This window comes from Eleginops maclovinus, chromosome 2, assembly GCF_036324505.1.
Source record: "Eleginops maclovinus isolate JMC-PN-2008 ecotype Puerto Natales chromosome 2, JC_Emac_rtc_rv5, whole genome shotgun sequence".
NCBI classification, from domain to species: Eukaryota; Metazoa; Chordata; class Actinopteri; order Perciformes; family Eleginopidae; genus Eleginops; species Eleginops maclovinus.
In genome coordinates, this window is record NC_086350.1 from 3,566,517 (window position 1) to 3,587,393 (window position 20,877).

At 43.4% G+C, this 20,877-nt stretch overlaps 1 protein-coding gene across 3 annotated transcripts; it reads right to left on the reverse strand.

Annotated features, from left to right (window-relative positions):
• Positions 1 to 5,476: 5,476 nt before the first annotated feature.
• eif4g2b (eukaryotic translation initiation factor 4, gamma 2b) lies at positions 5,477 to 20,242 on the reverse strand. Of its 3 annotated transcripts, none has more exons than XM_063909786.1 (19): positions 20,033 to 20,242; positions 18,207 to 18,315; positions 16,537 to 16,662; positions 15,124 to 15,226; positions 13,972 to 14,038; positions 13,728 to 13,879; positions 13,484 to 13,594; positions 12,166 to 12,348; positions 10,989 to 11,130; positions 10,630 to 10,793; positions 10,433 to 10,548; positions 9,831 to 9,966; positions 9,493 to 9,597; positions 8,792 to 9,007; positions 8,444 to 8,702; positions 7,723 to 7,927; positions 7,351 to 7,559; positions 6,838 to 6,959; positions 5,477 to 6,752 (listed from the first exon to the last, which is right to left on the reverse strand). In XM_063909786.1, exons 6-19 carry the CDS (start codon positions 13,809 to 13,811, stop codon positions 6,687 to 6,689), a joined length of 2,118 nt encoding a protein of 705 aa, XP_063765856.1. In that variant the 5' UTR covers positions 13,812 to 13,879; positions 13,972 to 14,038; positions 15,124 to 15,226; positions 16,537 to 16,662; positions 18,207 to 18,315; positions 20,033 to 20,242; the 3' UTR covers positions 5,477 to 6,686. The 3 variants fall into 3 exon arrangements, with proteins under 3 accessions (XP_063765856.1, XP_063765847.1, XP_063765864.1); XM_063909777.1 differs by lacking the exon at positions 20,033 to 20,242 and adding an exon at positions 14,842 to 14,973 and having other exon boundaries at positions 18,207 to 18,311; XM_063909794.1 differs by lacking the exon at positions 20,033 to 20,242 and adding an exon at positions 17,231 to 17,296 and having other exon boundaries at positions 18,207 to 18,311.
• Positions 20,243 to 20,877: the final 635 nt, after the last annotated feature.

Consider the following 20,877-nt stretch of genomic DNA (forward strand, 5'->3'; position numbering starts at 1 on the left):
TTAAAGCAGTGCATCACTCAAGAGATAAGGGACGAGGGTCCAAGTTAACATTGATTTTCTCCTCCGGGTTTTGGTTGACCCATCCATCCACCTTGACCTCCTCTCTGGATGAACACTCACATGGACTATCATCAGAAATGCATTTAAGATCCAAACATAAGGGACGGAAAGAGCTGAGATATCCCTCCCAGTCTCAAGGTTGTTAGCCTTTTGGATGTTGGTTATAAGGGCCCTAAAGCACTTCGGTTTTATCATGTATTAACACATCGCTTTTTATTCAGTTTTTTGTTTCACTCTAACAACATAATAGTGGCCCCTCTTGTATTGGAATAGTAGCGATGATACGATACGGAACGAGACGACGAGACGGAACGATTTAGAACAATACGCAACTATACGGACATACGGAACATACTAAACGATACAGAGCAACACGGTACGATACGAAAACATACGGAACATATGTGACGACACGGTACGATACGGAGCGACACGGTACGATACGGAGCGACACGTAACGGTATGATAAGGAACGATACGGAAAAATACGTGACGATACCTAATGATAGGGTGCGATACAGAACGATACAGAACAATACGATACAGAACGATACGGAAAAATATGGAGCGAAACGGAGCGATACGGAGCGATACGGAGCGATACGGAGCTATACGATACAGAGTGATACGGGAAAATACGGAGCGAAACGGAGCGATACGGAGCGATACGGAGCGATACGGAGCGATACGATACAGAGCGATACGATACAGAGCGATACGGGAAAATACGGAGCGAAACGGAGCGATACGGAGCGATACCATACAGAACGATACGGAGCGCTAACATACAGAACGATACGGAGCGATCCGGAGCGATATGATACGATACAGAACGATACGGAGCGATACGGAGCGATACGGAGCGAAACGGAGCGATACGATACAAAACGATACGGAGCGATAACATACAGAACGATACGGAGCGATAACATCCAAAACGATATGGAGCGATACGATCCAGAACGATACGGAGCGATACGGAGCGAAACGGAGCGATACGGAGCGACACGATACAGAACGATACGGAGCGATAACATACAGAACGATACGGAGCGATATGGAGCGATACGGAGCGATACGAAACGGAGCGATATGGAGCGATACGGAGCGATACGAAACGGAGCGATACGGAGCGATACGGAGCGATACGGAGCGATACGGAGCGCTACGGAGCGCTACGGAGCGCTACGGAGCGATACGGAGCGATACGGAGCGATACGATACAGAACGATACGGAGCGATACGGAGCGATACGATACAGAACGATACGGAGCGATACGATACAGAACGATACGGAGCGATACGATACAGAACGATACGGCGCGATACGATACGGAGCGATACGATACGGAGCGATACGATACGGAGCGATACGATACGGAGCGATACGATACAGAGCGATACGGAGCGATACGATACAGAGCGATACGGAGCGCTACGATACGGAACGATACGGAACGATACGGAGCGCTACGATACGGAACGCTACGGAGCGCTACGATACAGAACGATACAGAGTGCTACGATATGATCTCAATGATCTAAATGTTTCTTGCATCACAGAAGCTCTATGGACATCAACAAGGACAAATATGTAATAAACAGTAACATAACATCACAGTCACTGAGGACAATATACCCAAGCTAATAAAAACAGAGCGTCTGACTGCAGCTGTATATTAATATAAACACTCATTTTTAATTTTGAAAACTGATGCCACATAACACTCACTGCCGCCCCTCATCCTGACTCTGAGCTTGGAGTTGTGTTACATGTGGAAACAAAGGCAGCCTCTACAGTTTCCTGCATTACTCACTACAGTACACACACCCACCTCTCTCTGACCCCCCCATCAGCTGAAGCAGAAGCTGTACCAGAGCCAGCAGAGGGCGGCGCTGTGCTCTCGGGCTGCGGACGAGGCGGTGGACTCCCGGGGCGAGGCGGAGAAGATCAGGGCGCTGGCCGAGGCTCGGGCCCTCGGGAGCCAGAGGGACAAGGAGTCAGCAGAGGCCGACAGGAGCTGCCTGAGAGAGGAGCTGCAGCAGCTGAAGAAGGAGGTACTCAGGAGGGAACACTGGAGGGGATTATTCTTTACTTTTCTGAGGTTGGTTGAGGGCTGTAATTCTTAAAAGCATACATAGAGATCTTATTTAGTAAACGTGAACATGTTTATGTCCAGCAGTGGCTCAGTCAGTAGGGGCTTGGACTGGGAATCGTAGGGTCGCCGGTTCAAGTCCCCGAACAGACATGAAATATGGGAAGTGGACTGCTACTTGGAGAGGTCCCAGTTCACCTCCTAGGCCCTCCCCTATTGCTGCACAATAGCTGCCCACTGCTCCTAGTACTAGGATGGGTTAAATGCAGAGGACAAATTTCACTGTGTGTGCTCTGCTGTGTGTGACTAATAAAGAGGGTTTCATCCTTCGATTCTATCAAGGAATAAACTATGGTTAACTTTTCAAAGAGCAAAACATACAAAAAACCCAATCTCAAAATGTGTATAATATTGTGTAAAATAATGGGTGGCGAAACGCCTTTTTTAAGTAAGCCCAAACAAACCTTTCCTTTGTCTGTTTAAAAACTATCCCCGGCCTCAAACACTACAGGTGGAACACGATGTCATTCACAAAAAGGTGTCCATTATCTTAGACATGATTAAAGAAACATAAGTATTTGAATTTGAAAGTCATATTGTTCCAAAATCATACTTCAAGCTCAAAATATATCCTTTAGATATTGTCATTATTCAACCAGAACGGGGATTATAGAGGCAGCAATAAGTGTGTATACGATAATCCATCAGATAATACACAAACTCCATCCCACAAATCAGGAATCAGTGTTTCTGTTTTACCTTGAAAGTTCCACAGGCGTTGTAGATCAAGAGGGTATCATGTGGACTTAATTGACTCAATTTGAACATCTGTCTCTTCTCTCTGCAGCACACCGACCTGCAGCTTTCAGCAGCTCAAACTGACAAGAGTTACTTTGAAACGCAGCTGAAGCTGGACCGGGTCTCTGGAGAGAAGCAGGTTCTGCTGCAGGAGAACCGGAGCCTGCAGGCGGACAGAGATGACCTCCGACACAAGCTGAGGAACGTCTCTGAGGAAAACGTACAGATAAAACAGAGGTGATTCTGGAACATTTGAAGCAAGGATTTAATCACGTGTGGAAATTCCAAAAAAGGACACGTTAACAAGACAAGATCGAAGTCTGTCTTTCTGCGGTCCAGTGATAACATTCAAAGGGTCATGGGGTGTGAATTTCTTCTGTGTGTTCCCAGAGAGGTGGACTCGAGGCGCAGAGCGGTGATGTCGGAGGAGGAGGGGAAGAAGGCCAACCAGGCTCAGCGGGAGGCCGAGGCCGAGAGGCGCCTGGCGGAGAAGGAGAGGCAGGAGAGGACGGCCGAGTGTCTCCGCTGGAGGGAGAAGCACCAGGAGCTCGCCAACAAATCCAGAGCCGAGGAGGACCTGAAGGCTCTGAGGCAGAACAAATCCGTGAGAAAGCATCCATGACTTTGTTACTTACCTTATTCCCCTTGTGTCTTAAGTATGTTGCACTGTTGGAGGAGGCTGCTTTTAATCACGCCACGCTATGCTTTTTTGGGTTACCCTTGCCTGTGGTGTGTTATATAGGTTTATGTGGATGTCAATGGTCTGCTAAGGACTGAAGATAAAGGGTACATTTTATCTTTCTATTCCCCCAGTGTCAGGCCAACATCAAGAGTTATTTCCTCTGCATGACAGAGAGCAATCAGAGGGTTAAAATTCTCAGAAATCAAGACGGCGCCCCGAGAAATTTTACGGTGAGATGACTAAAGCTGGGCTCATGAAGTTATATAAGAAAAACGTCGTTGTTATTTTGAATGTTCTTGTGTCCTGTGTTCAGGAGGGAGACCCTGTTTACATCCCCACACCTGAGCCCAGTCCTGAGGAGCCCGAGAGGAGTTCATCCAGGTAACACTGCGGCCACCAGGGGGCACTGACACTAAAAAGGACACTCAGGTGGAGAAAAGCCATAAAATGTCCACAAAAACTTACAGAACCCTTGTATTATTATCCAGAGTTTTATGAGCCTAATAGGTCCAAACAATGGTCTTGAATAATATTTAAGAACTCACATTATTTGGAAAAAGCACGAAACCCGCCAAAATACGAGATACAGGTTATTTTTCTAGAGGAAATTGAAGGTCTTGTTTTAATTCTCCTCTTACATTTCATTCTGTTTTGTACAGGTTAAAACACCCATTTAATTAAATCTGTGACAACAAATACTAATACTGTCTAAAAAGAAAAAAGACATGCAGAAAAACAAACTGAGACAGATCTCAGTCAACAATAACGCAATCATTTTAATGAATCTTTTCCCAGGACCATGTTGAGGGTCTCTGCCCCGCACACAGGGAGGGATCTGGGCCCGGGTCACTTCGACGAGCTGCCTGCCTTCGGAGGAGCAGGAGAGCGACCCGACTCTGCTCCCTCCCGCAGGAGCAGGAAGGTGGTGGATTACTTCTGGATCCCTACAGACCAGGAGTAGTCGAAACCACAGCTCTTCAGCTCTGACGCTGGAATAGAGATCAATAATTCTACTTCTACCTTCTTTTTTACATTTCTAAATGTGTAATATTTACTATTTTGATCAAACTTTATTAGTCTTATCATGTTGCTTTGTACCATACACATTTAAATGACTCAAGTTAAGTGATATCCTAGAACTCATAAAGCCAAAAGCATGTTTTTGTACCTTTTTGAGCGTTTTGTACGAGATGGTACCAGAAATAGAACTTGGTTTTCACTTTTTCACACATTCAGAGTATGTGGTCCAGGAGATACAGGAGGCCCTTTTCTGCTTTTTGTGCGTTTCCTCTTCCCTGTAGTGTGTTATGTAGGTTTTAGTGCATGTAAATGGTCTGTAAAGGCTAAAATCCCAAAGCCTGAAACGCCTCCATTGGACTCCTTTGTTTACTTCCGGTGACATCACAATGTTACACTCTGGCTTCTAGCGCTTTAACACCGTACATGGTACGCTAAGGGGCGGGACACCTCTAAGCAGCTGACCAATCACAACACAGCTAACCATTCAGCGCAGACTGGGCTCTGGTTTCAGACAGAGGGTGAAAAGAGGTGCTGCAGCACAGGCAGTATGAGAAACATAAAGAGCTTTCTGACCATTAAAGCATGGAGACATGTCCAGTGGAGACACAATATAAATTGAGATGGTTGAAACTGTGAGGCTACAGTAAGTGTGTCAATTATTAGAGAGTGAAGTCAGGAAAAGTTAGTTTAATATATCCCTTTACTGAAATGTCTTTAGACCTGTAGAGCAAGACTTTGTACATCTCAGACGCAAAGTGTGTTAGAGAGTGAGCATTTGATGGAGTTGATTATGTAAAGCTGTGTAAATAAAAGTCAGAAGTGCTTTTGGTGCTCATGTATTGAACTTTATTGACATTATAGCGACAGAAGTGCACAATAATGTTGAATACCTTGCAATATGATCCAAATTCATTGCCTCACACATAGACATGGCTTGTAATGCTTGGGTGAAAGTCAATGTTTCTTACTAATATAACTGATATTTCAGTGAAGGTGGGGGGGGGGGGGGGTTAATTATCTATAACCGTTTAGATAAGAGGCCACACCGTTACTCCAATAATCTGAAAGCCAAGAACAAAAGTCAAATTACAAACAAACTTTAAATATTCATACGTGTAAACCATGTGAAGCTTCACAGAAAGAGCTTTTTGTTTTTTTTTAAATGAATCCATTGTGCAATCAGGCCAGGAACTAATCAAACACCTGACCGTGTGCACGGGCAACAGCTTCTTCTTCGATGCCGTTATCCCAGCACAAAATCAAAACAAGAGCCCATCTAACTAAGAGGTAGAAACACAGGCAACTTTGAGACGTTACGGCGGCACACCGACTACAACTTTTCCTCTAAAGTAATGTAACATGAGGAGGAGTAGCAACCCCTCAAAGGGGGGTGGGGGGGGAACGATGCTCATCTTAAGCCGCTATGAAGAGCACTTTTATTTATAAAGGAAAGCAGCTTTTTAGTAAGCGTAGCTCGACTAACTAACGCACCTCAATTCAGATTTTTAAACCTTTTTCCAGATTAAACTACTATTGCTTCAGTAGGCCCCCGTGCCATCCATCACACGTCCCGAAAAGTCTTTAATCCTCACTATATCTGCAGCCTGCATGGTGTTAATAGCAACTGATTTAATTTATTTAGTTGGAAATCCTACGTGGGTTTCCTACGGGGGGGGGGTGGGGGGGGGTTCATTACAGATTAAATTTAGATGAAAAACATGCAAAACAGTGAAAAGTAGGAGCTATAACTCAAAGAAAAACACACACACGGTTGAGCGGCTTCTTGTAGCCGATCAGGACGCAGATCCAGATCCACACGTTGGGCGACACATGATGCTCCTCAGGTGTTCACAGGCGCGGCCCGACAGGTACAAGCTTTCCGTTTCATATATTTTCGCAAGACTGAAGCCGCTAAGTGCCACGTGGTAGTGGTTACATCGAGAATGGAGTTAAATAAAAAGGAAAGGCGAGTGTACTAATGAGATCAGGCCGGTCTTCTACACCATGATGCTTATTCTTGCTCGGCATCGTCAGTCTGCTTCGTCCTCGGACTCCTCCTCCTCCGCTGTCTCCAGCCAGGTGAGCCACTGGTTGACCTGACGGAGGAATAAAGGACTACAAATTAAAAAAGGGAATACGATGCGTTATATAAACTAAAGGTCAAAGTAAGGGGCACTGTACCTGGAATAAGGACTTTCCTTTTCCAGGGAATTCTTGACTTATGTCTTCTTTCCATGCAAGGAAGGCTTCTTCTTCGATGATCTCCATGTCGTAAAAGTTGACAAAGTAGCGCAGCAGCATGCCTGAGGGGAACGAGAGGCATTATTTAACCCTTTTTCAATACAATAATTAACTATTTTCTTATTCTAGCAAGACATACAAGTGTTTTACAGAATAAAAACAACTAAAGAGGGCCTGTAGCCATTGCTGCTCTCCTTTTAAACTCAAAATATATTTTAAAATACTTTAATGGTGGCTATTACCTGCATTTTAATACTTTAAATAATTATAAATCCTCTCATGACCACTTTATTTACTGTGGACATTTCGTGGTCGTCAGCGCCCTCTGGTGGACACACCATATAATGAAGACTGTTTCTAAGCTCACTCTTTCCATAATGCACCCACACCTTTGCATAAGTTCAACTCCGCTCTAGTGAAATGCCTGCGATGTGGGGGAGGGGGGTGCTGTACCTTTGGGGAAGGCGCTGGAGTTGCAGTGCACCTGCAGGGCGTAGAGGGCGCTGACCTGCAGCTCGGTGTGGTCGTGCAGGAACTTCTGCATGACGGGCTTGAAGGCCAGCAGCAGCTGCTTCTCCTGGTCCAGCTGCTCTTTGGACGGCGCCGCCAGCTGCTCATCGCCCTCCGCCATGCACAGCTCCTGGGAGATGTACTGCAGGAAACTGGGAGGACATAACAGGACGATGGATGATTAAATAAGGGGTCTTTCTCAACGGGTCGGATCATTTCAAATGCATGGTGTCTCAATGCACAGACTGAAACACAGAGCCTTCGTTCTGACACTTCATTCATGTTTCAACCTTCCTATCCTCTGGCTGCTTTCACCTGGTCATGAGGATGTTCACAAAGCCTTTGTCGGTGTGGAGCTTGGGCGAGATGTTGTCTTTGATCCACTTGTAGATGGACTGCGGGGAGGGGTCTGCCTTGATCTGCTTCAGCAGCTCCTTCTCCAGCTTCAGCAGCGGGAACAAGAAGCTCAGGCCCTTCCCCTCCAGGATCTCCAGCATGCGATCCTTGTTCTGATCGATTTCTGCCGGGAGAAAAGGATCAGTGCTTCAGAAGAGGCGCACGTCGTTTGAGAGAGTATTAGAGACGAGTTCAAACTGTAGGCAACACAGTATCAGATCAGAGAGTGTGTGTGTGTGTGTGTGTGTATAATATTAAATACGAGTTACTGTGTGAGAAACAAAATGTAATCATGGGTTGAAATAAAATTCAGCGTCTGTGTTTATTATATCTTAGCTATTTTATACCAATGTTTGTTTGGTTTAGTTTCAAATGTTCTTAGCTTGTAAGTTAGCATTAACTATCTCCAATTCTGAATGTGTTACTAAGATATGTTTCAAGTTCTTTCTGGTTAGCGTCTGTGCCCATATTCTGAAGCTTCGGAGAGCGTCCCATTTCAGACATGTCCATTATGTTTTATGAGTCCACTTGTGTGTGTATATCGGTGTGTGGACCCCAGGTAGAACAGCTAATGCTCATGCTAGTGTGTTGGGATGCATTTCGACAGAGAGGGTGTGAACAGTCCGTGTGGATTCAGTACCTGGGAGCATCTTCTGCATGTTGACCTTGCTCTGCTGGAAGATGTCGGTGAGCCACTCTCGGTCCTTCAGCTTGGCCGTCTGCTGCAGGCAGAGCAGGAAGAGGGGGAAGTGCGTGCCGTTCTCCAGCGGGTGGGCCAGCTCCGCCACGCTCACCAGCTCCGCGATGACGGCCCGGGCCGCAAACTGGGCCAGGTAGGACTTCACCAGGGGCACGTCCTGCTCGATCTTAGGGCACTGGTCCAGGACGTTGAGGAAGGCCTGAGGAAATGACACAGCATGAGGAATACATTTTAAAAATAATCGTCTAGATTCAAACAGATGCATGGATGACCCGTAGAGACCAGTACCTGCATGAAGTTCTCGCCGGTGACGAGGCCCTCGGTGCGCAGCGTGTGGATCAGAGTGCTGGCGTGCTCCTTGTCCTCAGCGGGACGGTCCAGGGAGCACACGATGATCTTACTCAGCATCTCCGGCAGGAAGTGCTTCGGAGCCTTCATCTCTTTGGCGCCGCTCACCGCCTCCGTCAGGTTCTTGCTGTTCAGGTACTCCGTCACCATCGTCTCCTGAGGGGGGAGAGGCAAGACGTTTCAGCATCAAATGTGCAAAATATAAAAGGATCCGTGCTCTCAACCGTTGGATGGTGAACTGATGCAACACGGGGGCTACTTTTAAAAGATACGCACCAAATAATCCAAGGAAGACTAAGATACTAAGATGGCTGCCTTACTGTTTGATAGCTTCAACTCATTTATTTATGACTGTGTTTCTTACCTTTTGTCTTCTTTATGTGTGCTAATGAATGCAACATGTACACGGTTTGTTCCAACATATTTTAACAGACCAGCTGCAGCCAGTATGTAAATGTAGTTTTTTATGCTTGTTTGGGAGCGGTGATGCAACATCTCTCATAATTTATTTTTGTGACCTGTTTTTTCAACCCCTCACTCACTCAGACAAAACCCCACTGTGCCTTATCAAATGTAGATCAATCTTCCAGTGTTTATATTGCAGGAGTTCTAGACTGTGAACAGTGGAAGGTTTTCCCCACCGTCATTTTCAGCAGTTCCTCCTTGGCAGGCGGGGGTTTCTTGTTGATCTTCTGAGGTTTCTCTTGGATGGGAGGAGGGTTGGTCTTCAGGCCAAGCTGTGGAGGCTGAGGAGCCAAAAGGTCATGTGATAATTATTCCAGTCGTAGCACTAACAAACTACGAAATACAAATGATACACAAAAAAAGGAAATTGGACTTTATGTTTTCACAGCTTTTGAAAGATTGGGGTTTTTTGCTTTCAAAATAAATAAATTCAACAACTTTTAAGATTTTTCAAGGATCAGGTTGGATCTTAAAAGCATTTCCCGTGATAAACTGAGAAGGGATCGCATCCTACCTGTCCAAGAGGGGGGGTTTGAGTGCGGGGTGGCTGGGCGCTGGGAGGCATCATGGTGGGGATCTGCGGCTGGAGCTTGGGCGCCTGGTTCTTGTTGAGGAGGAATGACTGAGCAGGCCTTAGGCTGATCTGAGACACCAGCAGACGGCATGAACACAAGGCATACAATACGATTAGTCGTGCTCTCGCATGGCAGACGATTATTTATTGCAAAATAAAAAAAAGAGCTACAGCCAAAAACAGAAGAGGAGGAGGATCAGATAAGAAGGATCAGCCATTGTTGATGTGTCAATATATTGCATGCCAAACCTTAAAGGGGCCATATTACGCTCATTTCCTCGTTCATATTTGTATTCTTTGCCTCTACTGTGACACAACATATCTCAAATGTTCTCATACTGCCTGCCTCTTTTCAGGGAACTTTGGGATTTTAGCCTCTGCAGACCATTTACATGCACAGAAACCTATAACACACTACAGGACAGAGAAAAGGAGGGCCTTATCTCATTAAAGAGATTTGACTCTTTAATGAAAAATAAAATGTAAAGCTTGGAGTCTGTTTTCGTCCACATCCTGTAACCCCGCTCCAACAGCGTTTAGTTACCTCATCTGCATTGAGCTGTCCTTTCTTGCTGAATCGTGGAGGCATGTCCTTGGACTGGACCTGCTGCTGGGCCAGGTGGTTCTGGTTTTGGTTGAGGAAATGCTGGTTCTGAACCTGTCGGAAGTCACATGGTAATCGTAAATGACTTTATCAAACGAGTCGTGGTGGAACATCAAAGTCTGGCAGCAGGAGTACCTGGTTGGATTTAACGAAAGACTTCTGCCCCACGTCGAACTGCGACTGTGGCGGGGGGGCAATGTGGCCACTGTGGCCGTTGAAGAGCGGGTTGGTGCGATGGCGTCCCATGGTGGGCGAGTACCGATCCTGAATAACCCCAGGGCCAGTTCCAATCCCACTGCCTGAGCACACAGACAGGGTGCAATGTCAACATGTTATAGGAACACTTTTTATTGAGTCTCAAGAGTTCAGTGCGTCTGCCAGAAACACGTATTCAGACTTGAACAAATATTTAGCTTCCTGTGATAAATATTGCCTCCATGTTGCAAAACATTGTGATGAATCGTGAAGCCTGAGTCATTATTTAAAGTCCATACCTGGCATCTGCCCAAACATATCGGCCAATCCCCCGAGAGTCTCCCTGTCCAGTTTCATTCTGTTGGGCATGAAGGGGCTTTCCAGGAAGAAGTCCATCCTCATCCCCTGAGACATGGGTGCTGGGATGAAAACACCCAAATCCTAAAAAAGGCAAACACAGAACAGAGCGGGGGGGAAGTTCTACTGTCCTTTCATATCCAACATTGACTCAAGGCAGTTCCATACTCGGTACCAAATGACACTATTGTTATCTTCCCAGGAAAATGATTAAATCATGTGCACCAATACTCTGGAATAATCTGCCTGAAGAAATAATAAAACGCTAAATCTATTGACTCCTGAATCTGACCCCGCCTCCGTCTGTATGCATGAATGATTCTGAACCTGTGCATGTGTGCATGCCTTGAAGCACTTACTAATTGTTTTTGCTCTATGGAGTTTGGTGTAAAGCACTTTGGCCTGGTTTGTGTTTAGGGCGCTATAAATAAAATGGATCCTCTATGATACACTATGCTGATGTGCAGAAAGTGGCTCTTTGTTAAAAGAGAGCGATACGTTTATTTTTTGGAGCCCTTTAGAACCTCAAGTGCCTCAACCTGGGCTTCTTAGCAACAATATTGCTGAGTGATCCTCAGATAACAAAGCTGCTGCTTAACGTCAGCAAAACCAAGGAGCCAATTATTGATTTGTTGTAAAAAGGAGGTGAAAACACACTTGTGTCTACATAAAATGAGCAAAGGAAGAGCTAGTGATCACTTTTAATTTCCTGGTAAGCATAAAAACGACATATTTCTAAATCCTGTAGAGAAAGACCCTCAGAAACCTCACTGCCAACAAAGTTATCTTTCCTTTTTAAGATGGAAAAGCCTCCTGATAAACATCGTCATGGTTTGTGCACAGCCCGGGACAGAAGGGCTCTGCAGGAGGTGAAGAAAACGGGTTAAACTGGTACCTATTTACCGAGGATTACTGATATCAGGAAGAAGATGTTCCTGTGAGAATTAAAAGATACCCGCCCCAGACCCGGCATGTTTAGGAGTGTCTAGAAGTACTAGTTCTTCTTCTCGAGGAGAATGGGACTACATGGGATTCATCGCTGTTGGACACCAATTGATTACTATGCTGAAATGTGGGGGGGTTGACAGAAAGACCCCCCTGTGATTTCACTGCACTCACCTTCACTGCCTCCTGACGGATCTGGTGAATCGTCTTTGGTCCGTTGTCGATGAAAGCCTTGCGGGGGATCCAGTTGTTTTCTCGCAGTTCCACCGTGTCTTGGAGCAGGAAGCGGATCCTTGCGGGCAACTCCTTGTTGTTCATTAAGGATCGCATACGGCCAAAATACTGATCCATTAAAGACTGGAGAGAGAGAGAGAGAGAGGGGAGGAATCGGGTGAGGACAGGCAGAGTCGATCATTCAGTGTGGGCAGCGGCAGGATTTATGTCGGCGCTGGCTCGGAGCCAAGTGGGGCTTTAGGTGAGACAGACTGTGAACTCAGACGGGACCCGAGATGACACGGTAAACCAGGAAGGGGCCAGAAATGCTCAGAAAGACAGAGTGGCAGGGTACCCAAATAAAAACAAAAATGGCAAAACCAGAACGTAAAATGTCTGGTTTGCATTTACAACCCTGATCATTTGATTCAAAAAAGTACTTATTCCATACTTTTGCAATATTCCATGTAGCCTGAGTGTGGAATTTCACATGTTACACTTGGGATGTTAGAAACTATCAATGCAGTTTTGTGATTTAGCGTTTGTTGTGATATTGTATTTTGTAGTACTGCATAAATTCCTCGTAAACCCTATCGATGTTACTGAAGTTACGATAAGATTTACTTTATCACAGACTGGGAAATGTTGGAGTTGAAGCAGCATAATACAAAACTAGTCATTGCACATAGGAGAAAATAAAATCTAAATAAGGAATAAACAACTCTAAAGTATGAACATAGAAATACAAATATACCAGTATTATATATTTATATATATAGTTGGAATATGAACAAAAATATTCACTCTTGCTTTCAACTAGTCCTCTACCCTCCCAACCCCTCTTCAACTTGGTTTAGAGCACCAGGAGACGCGCTTTATAAATATATATATACCATGTATTGTTATTATTGTTATTCAAAATTCATGACAGTGACTCGGTGACACAAACTGTAGGACTGGTATGATGTCGGAAGGACTGTTTGTTTTATGCATATAGAAACACTACTTGTTTCTTAATTGAGAATAAAACCAATACATCTCTTGCTTACAGTAGAAAATACAGTTTGACTTCTATCATTGTAGGAAAAGGAGTCAAGAAATAACAATCAGACAGCCTGAAGAGGTTGTTCGGTAACTAATCACAATAATGTTCTGCTCCTTTCCAACGTGGGCTATAAACGGCTCTCGCTTCATGTTATGTGATTTATTAAATATATGTTTGTGTTGATACACTCCCTCTGCAGATGTTACGGTGCTGTTAAAAGTCTGGAGCCGTTACCTTTGCTTTGTCGTGGTCGAGTCTCGGCCCCACTGTTCTCATTATCTGACAGAGGCACTCCAGATCCTCCCCCATATCCTTGAGCTGGACTCTCTTCTTCTTTTCCAGCAGCTTCACAAAAGATTAAGGGGATAAGTCAGGCCAGGGTTCAAACAAGGTGCATCCCGTGTGGTTCCGTGAAGGTATGCGGTGAATGAGGAAGGAGAAGGGGAGTGGAAAACAAACACACTAAAAGGGCACGTACTGTTTTGATGCACTTATGAAGGATAGATTCGTGGATGAGGTCGAGTTTGCCAAGTTCCCCGATGAATTTGATGTTGCCAAGCATCTTGCTCTTGGCAATGGAACGCTGCTCCTCCTCCTCAGAAGTAAGAGGGTTGTCATGTTTGTCATAGACTGAACAGAGAGGAGGAAAAACAGAGAAGTGAGATGAGGACAGGCTGGGAGAAAACGAGCTAACAAGGTACCGCACAAACACAGGGACTCACTTTCAACATTTCTGGTGCGGTTTTCAAATTCATCTTGAAGTTTGGAAATTAGCAGTCGTCTGAAGGTCTGGAATGGCAAAAAAAGAGAAGGTTAGATGACGCTTCGGACCTTATTAGTCGACCAAATGTAAGCTAAACAAGTCTTGAATCCGGCAATTTTTCACAGGTCTCTTAGTCTTAAGTCGCTGTGCTTTGTCGCATCAGCCTGAAAACCCCTCCACATCATTTTGAACCTCCTGGTAGTTGGGTTAACTTTTTTTGGGGGGCAGGAAATCAAGACTTTCGGATCCTTTTCGGTGGACTTTTCTACTCAGACTAAGAATAAATCAAAGCGTTGATGATGTCTTAATGCGGCATCTTGCTTCGTATTATTTTTTTGGTTTGCTTGCCCTTGCTGCTTCTCCCGACACACATTAAGAATCATCCCGCTATTCTGCCGTTTGCACAGTTGCATAATCGTCCGTGCTCTCGTATCCCTTTGAGTGTGTTAAATTAAAATGAACATATATTTCAAAGGCTCATTCTTACAGTCTTATAATATACATTATATGCAGCACATGTTATGTTACTCGTAGCGTTCTTTCTCAGCCCTTGAAATGAAACCATTTTGAGAAGCGAAAATAAGTCAATAGTAATAATTAAAAATGTGTGACGACTACTCGACTGCCGGTCGAATGGAAGAATCTTTAGCTCTGAGCTCAACCAATTTAAATCGTGTCCACAGATTACAATTAAAAATGACTAAAAAACGATCTGCCTTTATCAGAGAGTGCTACTCACGGCCTAATTATTAAGTAGAAATGACAGCAGTGACACAAAGGAGGAGAAGAAATGCTCTCAAAGCTGGAACATTTATTTAAGCACACTTACTGTGCTCTGCTTTTGGGATGTTTGGATCTCAGATGAAGGGCCATCAAAGTTTGGTGCGTCCTCTGCCAAGCGCAGACATAGTTGAGCATAGAGCGAGCTATACTTCGGCTCTTCTAGGGCTTTGTCTACAATCTGAACCGGGAGAGGGGGAGGAGAAAGAAAGAGAAAGGAGGGACCTCTCGGGTCATTGAAACGGGTCACTCCGAGCAGCGTGCCAAGAAATGGTTGAATACATTTCCATTGAGCGGCGGACGGAGGGATGAAAGACAAATGTTCTCTTACCAGCAAGATGATTCCTTTAAGGACGAGTTTTGAGTCTACGCCCACATTCAGGAGCTCAAGGCATAGCTTGTCAAACTTCTCAGGCGTGAGTTTGTTGAGTATGCTGGGAAAATAGAAACAGGAGAGGAAGGGAGGGGCGGCAAGATAAGGAAGAGTACGCTTATACAAGATCAAGATGTTGGCATGATGCAAGGTTGAGGTTCTCTCATGTTTGGTTTTATGTGGCTTGTTAGGACAACCTCGGCACAAACAAACACCAGGCTGATTAAATATCCTCCTTCCACAGGGTTTCTGATCCCCTCCCTTAACCCAAAGGCTGACACTCAATCACTCTGAATAAAAAGGTAATTCCTCTTCCATAAAATAAATCCTGTTGTTGGCAGCGCCTACCTGCTACAAGTGTCGAGTAACACCAGAAGGCTTTTAAAAAGAATCCTTAAAACACCAGAAGCCAGACGGCAGGTTTATTTGAGGTCAAACTCACCATATTTTATAGCACATTACATCTCTGCTGTAGTCTTTAACGAACGTACTACCCTTCACCTCTAAAGAACTCAATCACACGCCTGGAGAAAGCTGCAGCGTCACTTCAACAGAGCCAATTAATAATCATTTATAAATCCACAGGCTTTGTTTACCAAATCTCCTTATCCACATTGGCTTTTTCCTACATTACTGGCTTTGAGAGGAGTTCATTTTCTGATGATGGGTTTAGAAAAGCATGTTAGCCAGAGAGATCAAGCCCAGGATGATGAGGAGGATAACAATTACTTCACTTAAATGTGGCTCGATGTTTGTACATTAATGACTATCTGCCTCAGGTGGATGCAGCAGCTACCCTACATTCCTGAGGAAACCGTGGTCTCTTAATCTTAAGTAAACATGAACTGACAAAGGGGAAACGGGCCTGAAGTGCAACGCCGTCTTAGTGACTGCAGAACAACACAATTTATCTCAGTCCTTAATGTTCACATCATAATCTGTACATTAAGAAGGAGCAGAAGATAATGCAAGGACACACTATTGATTAACTTCTGATTGGGAAATAATAGAGTTAGCTTTTATGGGAAGCTGATATTGATTTTCAGACAGCAAATGATATTCTTTTTGAATCAACTTGGTGTCAAATTTCAAGATTTGTGCTAAAAAAATCTACAGGCCTTTTTTTCTTGAGGTCTTCTTGCAATCCAAATCACACTAACTGTGAATCAGATATACATTTTGCAAGAATCAAACTGCACCACTGAAACCATTTCAGTGCCAGTGCTTTGAGCCACAGGCGATCAAAATTCTTGCACACTACTTCAGGGTGAGTCTAAATAGAAGTGAAGGAGGGGATAGCAAAATGAAAAGGCTTTTTGTCCCAGGCGATGGATAACTAACTTTAAAATACGCATACGGTGTTGTACTTACCCCCTCACTTTCCTGAAGATTGCATCGTGTCGCTCTTTTTCGTTGCTGGAGTTGACATCTCGTCTAGTGCTTCGTGAAGGAACCCATCTCTGAGCGCTTTGCCCTGGGGTTTTCCCCAGGAACTCGCTGTAGAAGTGAAAAGAGAGAAAAAAAAGTACAGAAAAAAAGAGTGAATACCACAATATTTGTTGTGGTTAGTACAGAAAATAACAAATGCACCTGCAACACACGCACTGCTCCAGCACAAACACACTTTCCCCGTGTGACTGCACTATCAGGTCTATCAACTTATACAAAAGGATCATATTAAGACATGTCCGGCTTCTCTCCTCATCTTTTTTACCTAAAATACAATTCAGGTGTGGATTGGAGGATAAGCAGTGAAACAATATGTGCCATAAATGTTTCATACAAGTGTGGGTAATGTATTGCCAATGCTAGGCCTTTTCACATGCTCCTTTTCTCTACCCTTTGTTGTCACACAATCCCAGACTGCACGGTGGTCACTAAACAAGCGAGTGCTATCTGCAGGACTTCTGGGTATTCAAATAAAAGCTTCCTGTAATTCAAGTCCTTTAATAAAACAAGGTTGTCAGGTTTGTTTAGCAGTGGGGTGGTAAAACTAGTGCCATACTGTTAATATAATAGATCACGATGCATTAAGTGCGATCTTGGAAATGTTCAAATGACAAACCTGTTGCCGACAGTCTTGGGATAGTGCTGAGGTGCGCCCCTACCACCTCCTCCCCTCGAAGAAGCACTGTAGACGCAAACACAAGGATGCATGAGCTTCACACAGCACTAAAGGGGGGAGAAATGAGCCTGCAGCTTCACCTCAAAAGGGGCTAAATTAAATGTGGTGCTTATTTATTCATGAAACCCCCATAAATCTGTAAGAATACAACACAATCAGCCAAATTAATAGGAGATTCAATCAGCTCTGTGTTGCTAAAATGTTCCCTAAAAGCATTAACTGTGAAACTAAATCAGAAAATGACCCGTAGTAATCGGTATTGAAAAGATAGATAGCAACATGTAATGCACAGCAAGCTAATGCAACTAGCCTGTGACATGTGTGATGGAAAAGCAGAACAGGCTGTTCACACTGCTCTGCTGCTGTTTGAGCATACACATCATGCTCTATTAATACTCAAATGTAGATGACAGTGTGTTGAACTGCAATTCCCTGCAGTGGGACTGATCACTTGTGCATACGGACCTATGCAGCACTTGTAAAGTCAGTCAAGGCCTTTTAAATGATCAACCAACTAGCAAAGTACTGATCAACATGTTAACATTGACATCTCTGTTACACACGGAGAAGGTGCACCAAAAAACAGCAACCTTAAATCCCCAAGTCAGAATACAGGCTCGCAAAAACACATTTGAAGCCTTCATCTAGACTTGTTCCAGAGTGAGCCATCATGTTGACAATGACTCTCTATACAGACTGCTGCCTCTATCACCACTCCATAAATCCTCTCAAGGCTTATCATGTCTACACAGCAAAAGGCTTCACAAAGAGAAATGTCTGACAGCCCTTTTGAGCCTTCCCACATCCTGCTTTGTTTCTAGAGTCCGGAAGTTCCAGCCCAAAAAGCTAGCTAAGGGGCTAAAAAACAGATAAGGAATTTATTATTTATACAGTGTGCATTTCTGGGGTTTATTACCTGAAACGAGAAGCACCCCCTTCTGCAATCACACTCTCCACTTTGGCGGCTTGACAATGAAGAATACGCAAAAGAATAAGAATAATAGGAGGGGATGGGGAAAATGGTGCTGGGGAGAGAGAGGAAAGGGAATGCAATTAGTAACTGGGAAAAACAAAGCATATTCATATGCGACACCATTAGCTACAATGTCATTAAAAGATGGCACGATCAGTCGTCCATCAACGTCACTTAGCATCTTGGATAATTAGCCAGATCTTTGCTATGAGCTTTGCCAGTAATAACAGATCAAATTACCAAAGTAGACCTTGTACTGGATTAGATGACAAACACAACGGAAATTTATATTTGAGCATTGACCGAAAGAAGTACAGTCACTTCTTGTTTTATGCGGTCATTTGTGTAATATGTATTTTTATCTTTAATGCTTTCATGCATGCCTCTCAGCTCTTTGCTTTAGCTGTAATAATGTACATTTCTCCTAAAATAAAAAGGTATTCTGATGATCAACAATGCCAAATGAATGTGCTCTTCTTTGCTCAACTACAACAAAGAAATGATGTGTCAGTTAACTAGCAAACAGCTGACGTTTAGTAACTAGCTGCTAGTTGCTATGTCCATGAATCAGCTACGTCACAGCACTCTGGTTGGTTGTTTACAAGGCTTGAGCACAATTGTTTTTAGATAAATATATATAGATATTTTATTCTTTACAAATTGGGATATTATTTCGTCCCAGCAGCAGCAGCAGCAGCATTGTTGTCAAGCATTACAATTAGAAGATAAAATAAACATTAGCAGCAAACGCATACAGATTCACAGCAGGAATATTATCACTAGAGTATCTAAATAATTCACAATATAAAGAAAATACATCTGAATACTCTGCAAAAGACAAGTTAGCCTGCAACAGACATATACTACAGAATCCTATAGACATAGGGTAATAAACACATTATAATTGGGATCAATTAACAAAGAGTTCAATCGGTTGTCACCCAATAGGAAGAGACATACATGCAGTAAGACGTGTCCCCTATCAGCATCTTCTCATGGTGCCCTGAGTTGTTTGCTATTTATAACTAAATCAGGTGTAGTCTGCAAACCTAGCGTTGCACCATTATGCAGTGAATTGAGGCAGGGCGGTGAGGTTAGCTGCTAATGTTTCCAGGGGAGATTGCTTTTATATTAATCAGAAAACAGAATCAGAACCAGGTTTATTGCCAAGCAGCTTTACACATACGAGGCATGGTGTATGGTGGAGCATACATATCTGCACCGCTTTCCACTTGTCATACCAATACTGCACATTTTATTGTTGATGGGTATTTATGTATAATATCTATATTTAATGTAAATAATGCCATTTCAAAATGTAATAATTCTTTAAAAATAGTTTATTATAATTGGCTCTTTTTTTTTGCAATGTATTTTTTTTAAAACAAACAACATCAGAATACAGAGGAATATTTACAAGGAATATAGATGTATCTACAAACCTACGTACAGTATAATATGACAAAATAAAGATTTAAAAAAGCACAAAATAAGCCGTCCCATCCTGGCTTGGATTTACATTAGGCCAGTTATGGGCGATCCCTGTCAGAATCCCGTTGCAAGTTAATGGAAAACACGTCTTATTACATGACATTTAAAACATGCATTAAACCCCACGTTAATTAACCTGTAAATGTTATTGAGACACAGTAACTAAGCGACGACGGTTAGTCCGTGTTAGACGTTGGTGGTATTGTAGCTTTTCTTAGCTAGCAGCAGAAGCCATTTTGGATGAGCCGGTGCGGTTATGAAAAGCAGAAAAACCTTACCTTTACTTAAGCAACTTCAGTTTTATATTGTTGTATGACGACTAAAGAAGAAATACGACAGTTGTTGAGGGCAAACGGGGTGTACGACGGCTGTCAGGATAGCAAAATAAAAGCAGAAAGATGACAGAAACACACATCAATCCGCTACTTGCTGCTGCCTGGCTTGTTTTCGTTAGCTAGGCTTGTAAGAGTGAAGCTGGCTGCCTTATGGGGACAGGAGAATCAACGTTTCTAATTGGCTGTGTCTTCCTATGTCACGTCATTCCTGGCCAATCACAAGCAAGACATGTCATTAAGGCGTTTACAGTAACACTGTTGTCCAATGATAGACATCTTCAAATGAAGGATGCCGCCCCCATTATTTGATGGACACACAATTTAACATCTGCAGTGCAGGAAAATATCATGGCTATTTGAAAGCATTCAGAGGAGGGAATTAACTAATGCATTTACTCAAGTTCTGTACTTAAGTACAATTTTGAGGTACTTTACCTGCAGTATACGAAGTAATTAAAACTAGCTGCACCTTTAGCAGCTTTGATAACACTTATAAAACAAAATATATATAAATACGTTTATTTTGATGGAAATTATTTTGTATTTTTACTTGAGTAAACTTTTACTTGTAACAGAGTAATCCTACATTCTAGTACTTCTACTTTTACTGACGTAAAAGATCTGAGTACTACCCACCTCTGAAGGCATTACATTACTATTAAGTACGAGATTAGGTTTTGTTTTATTATTACAACATAAAAAACATACTTAATAATAAAGTGTGAACAATAGAGAATTACAATTGAATCAAAAAGAACATCCTTGCTAATTGTTTCATATCAGCTAAA

What these genes read in the sequence shown, in the direction of transcription:
- eif4g2b (XM_063909786.1), bottom strand. Translation starts at nt 13,811, where the DNA reads ATGCTTGGCAACATCAAATTCATCGGGGAACTTGGCAAACTCGACCTC. An exon ending in TCCGTCAGGAGGCAGTGAAG is followed by an intron (nt 11,131 to 12,165) that starts GTGAGTGCAGTG and finishes TGCCTTTTTTAG; the next exon opens with GATTTGGGTGTTTTCATCCC. An exon ending in CCGGCGAGAACTTCATGCAG is followed by an intron (nt 8,703 to 8,791) that starts GTACTGGTCTCT and finishes TCATTTCCTCAG; the next exon opens with GCCTTCCTCAACGTCCTGGA.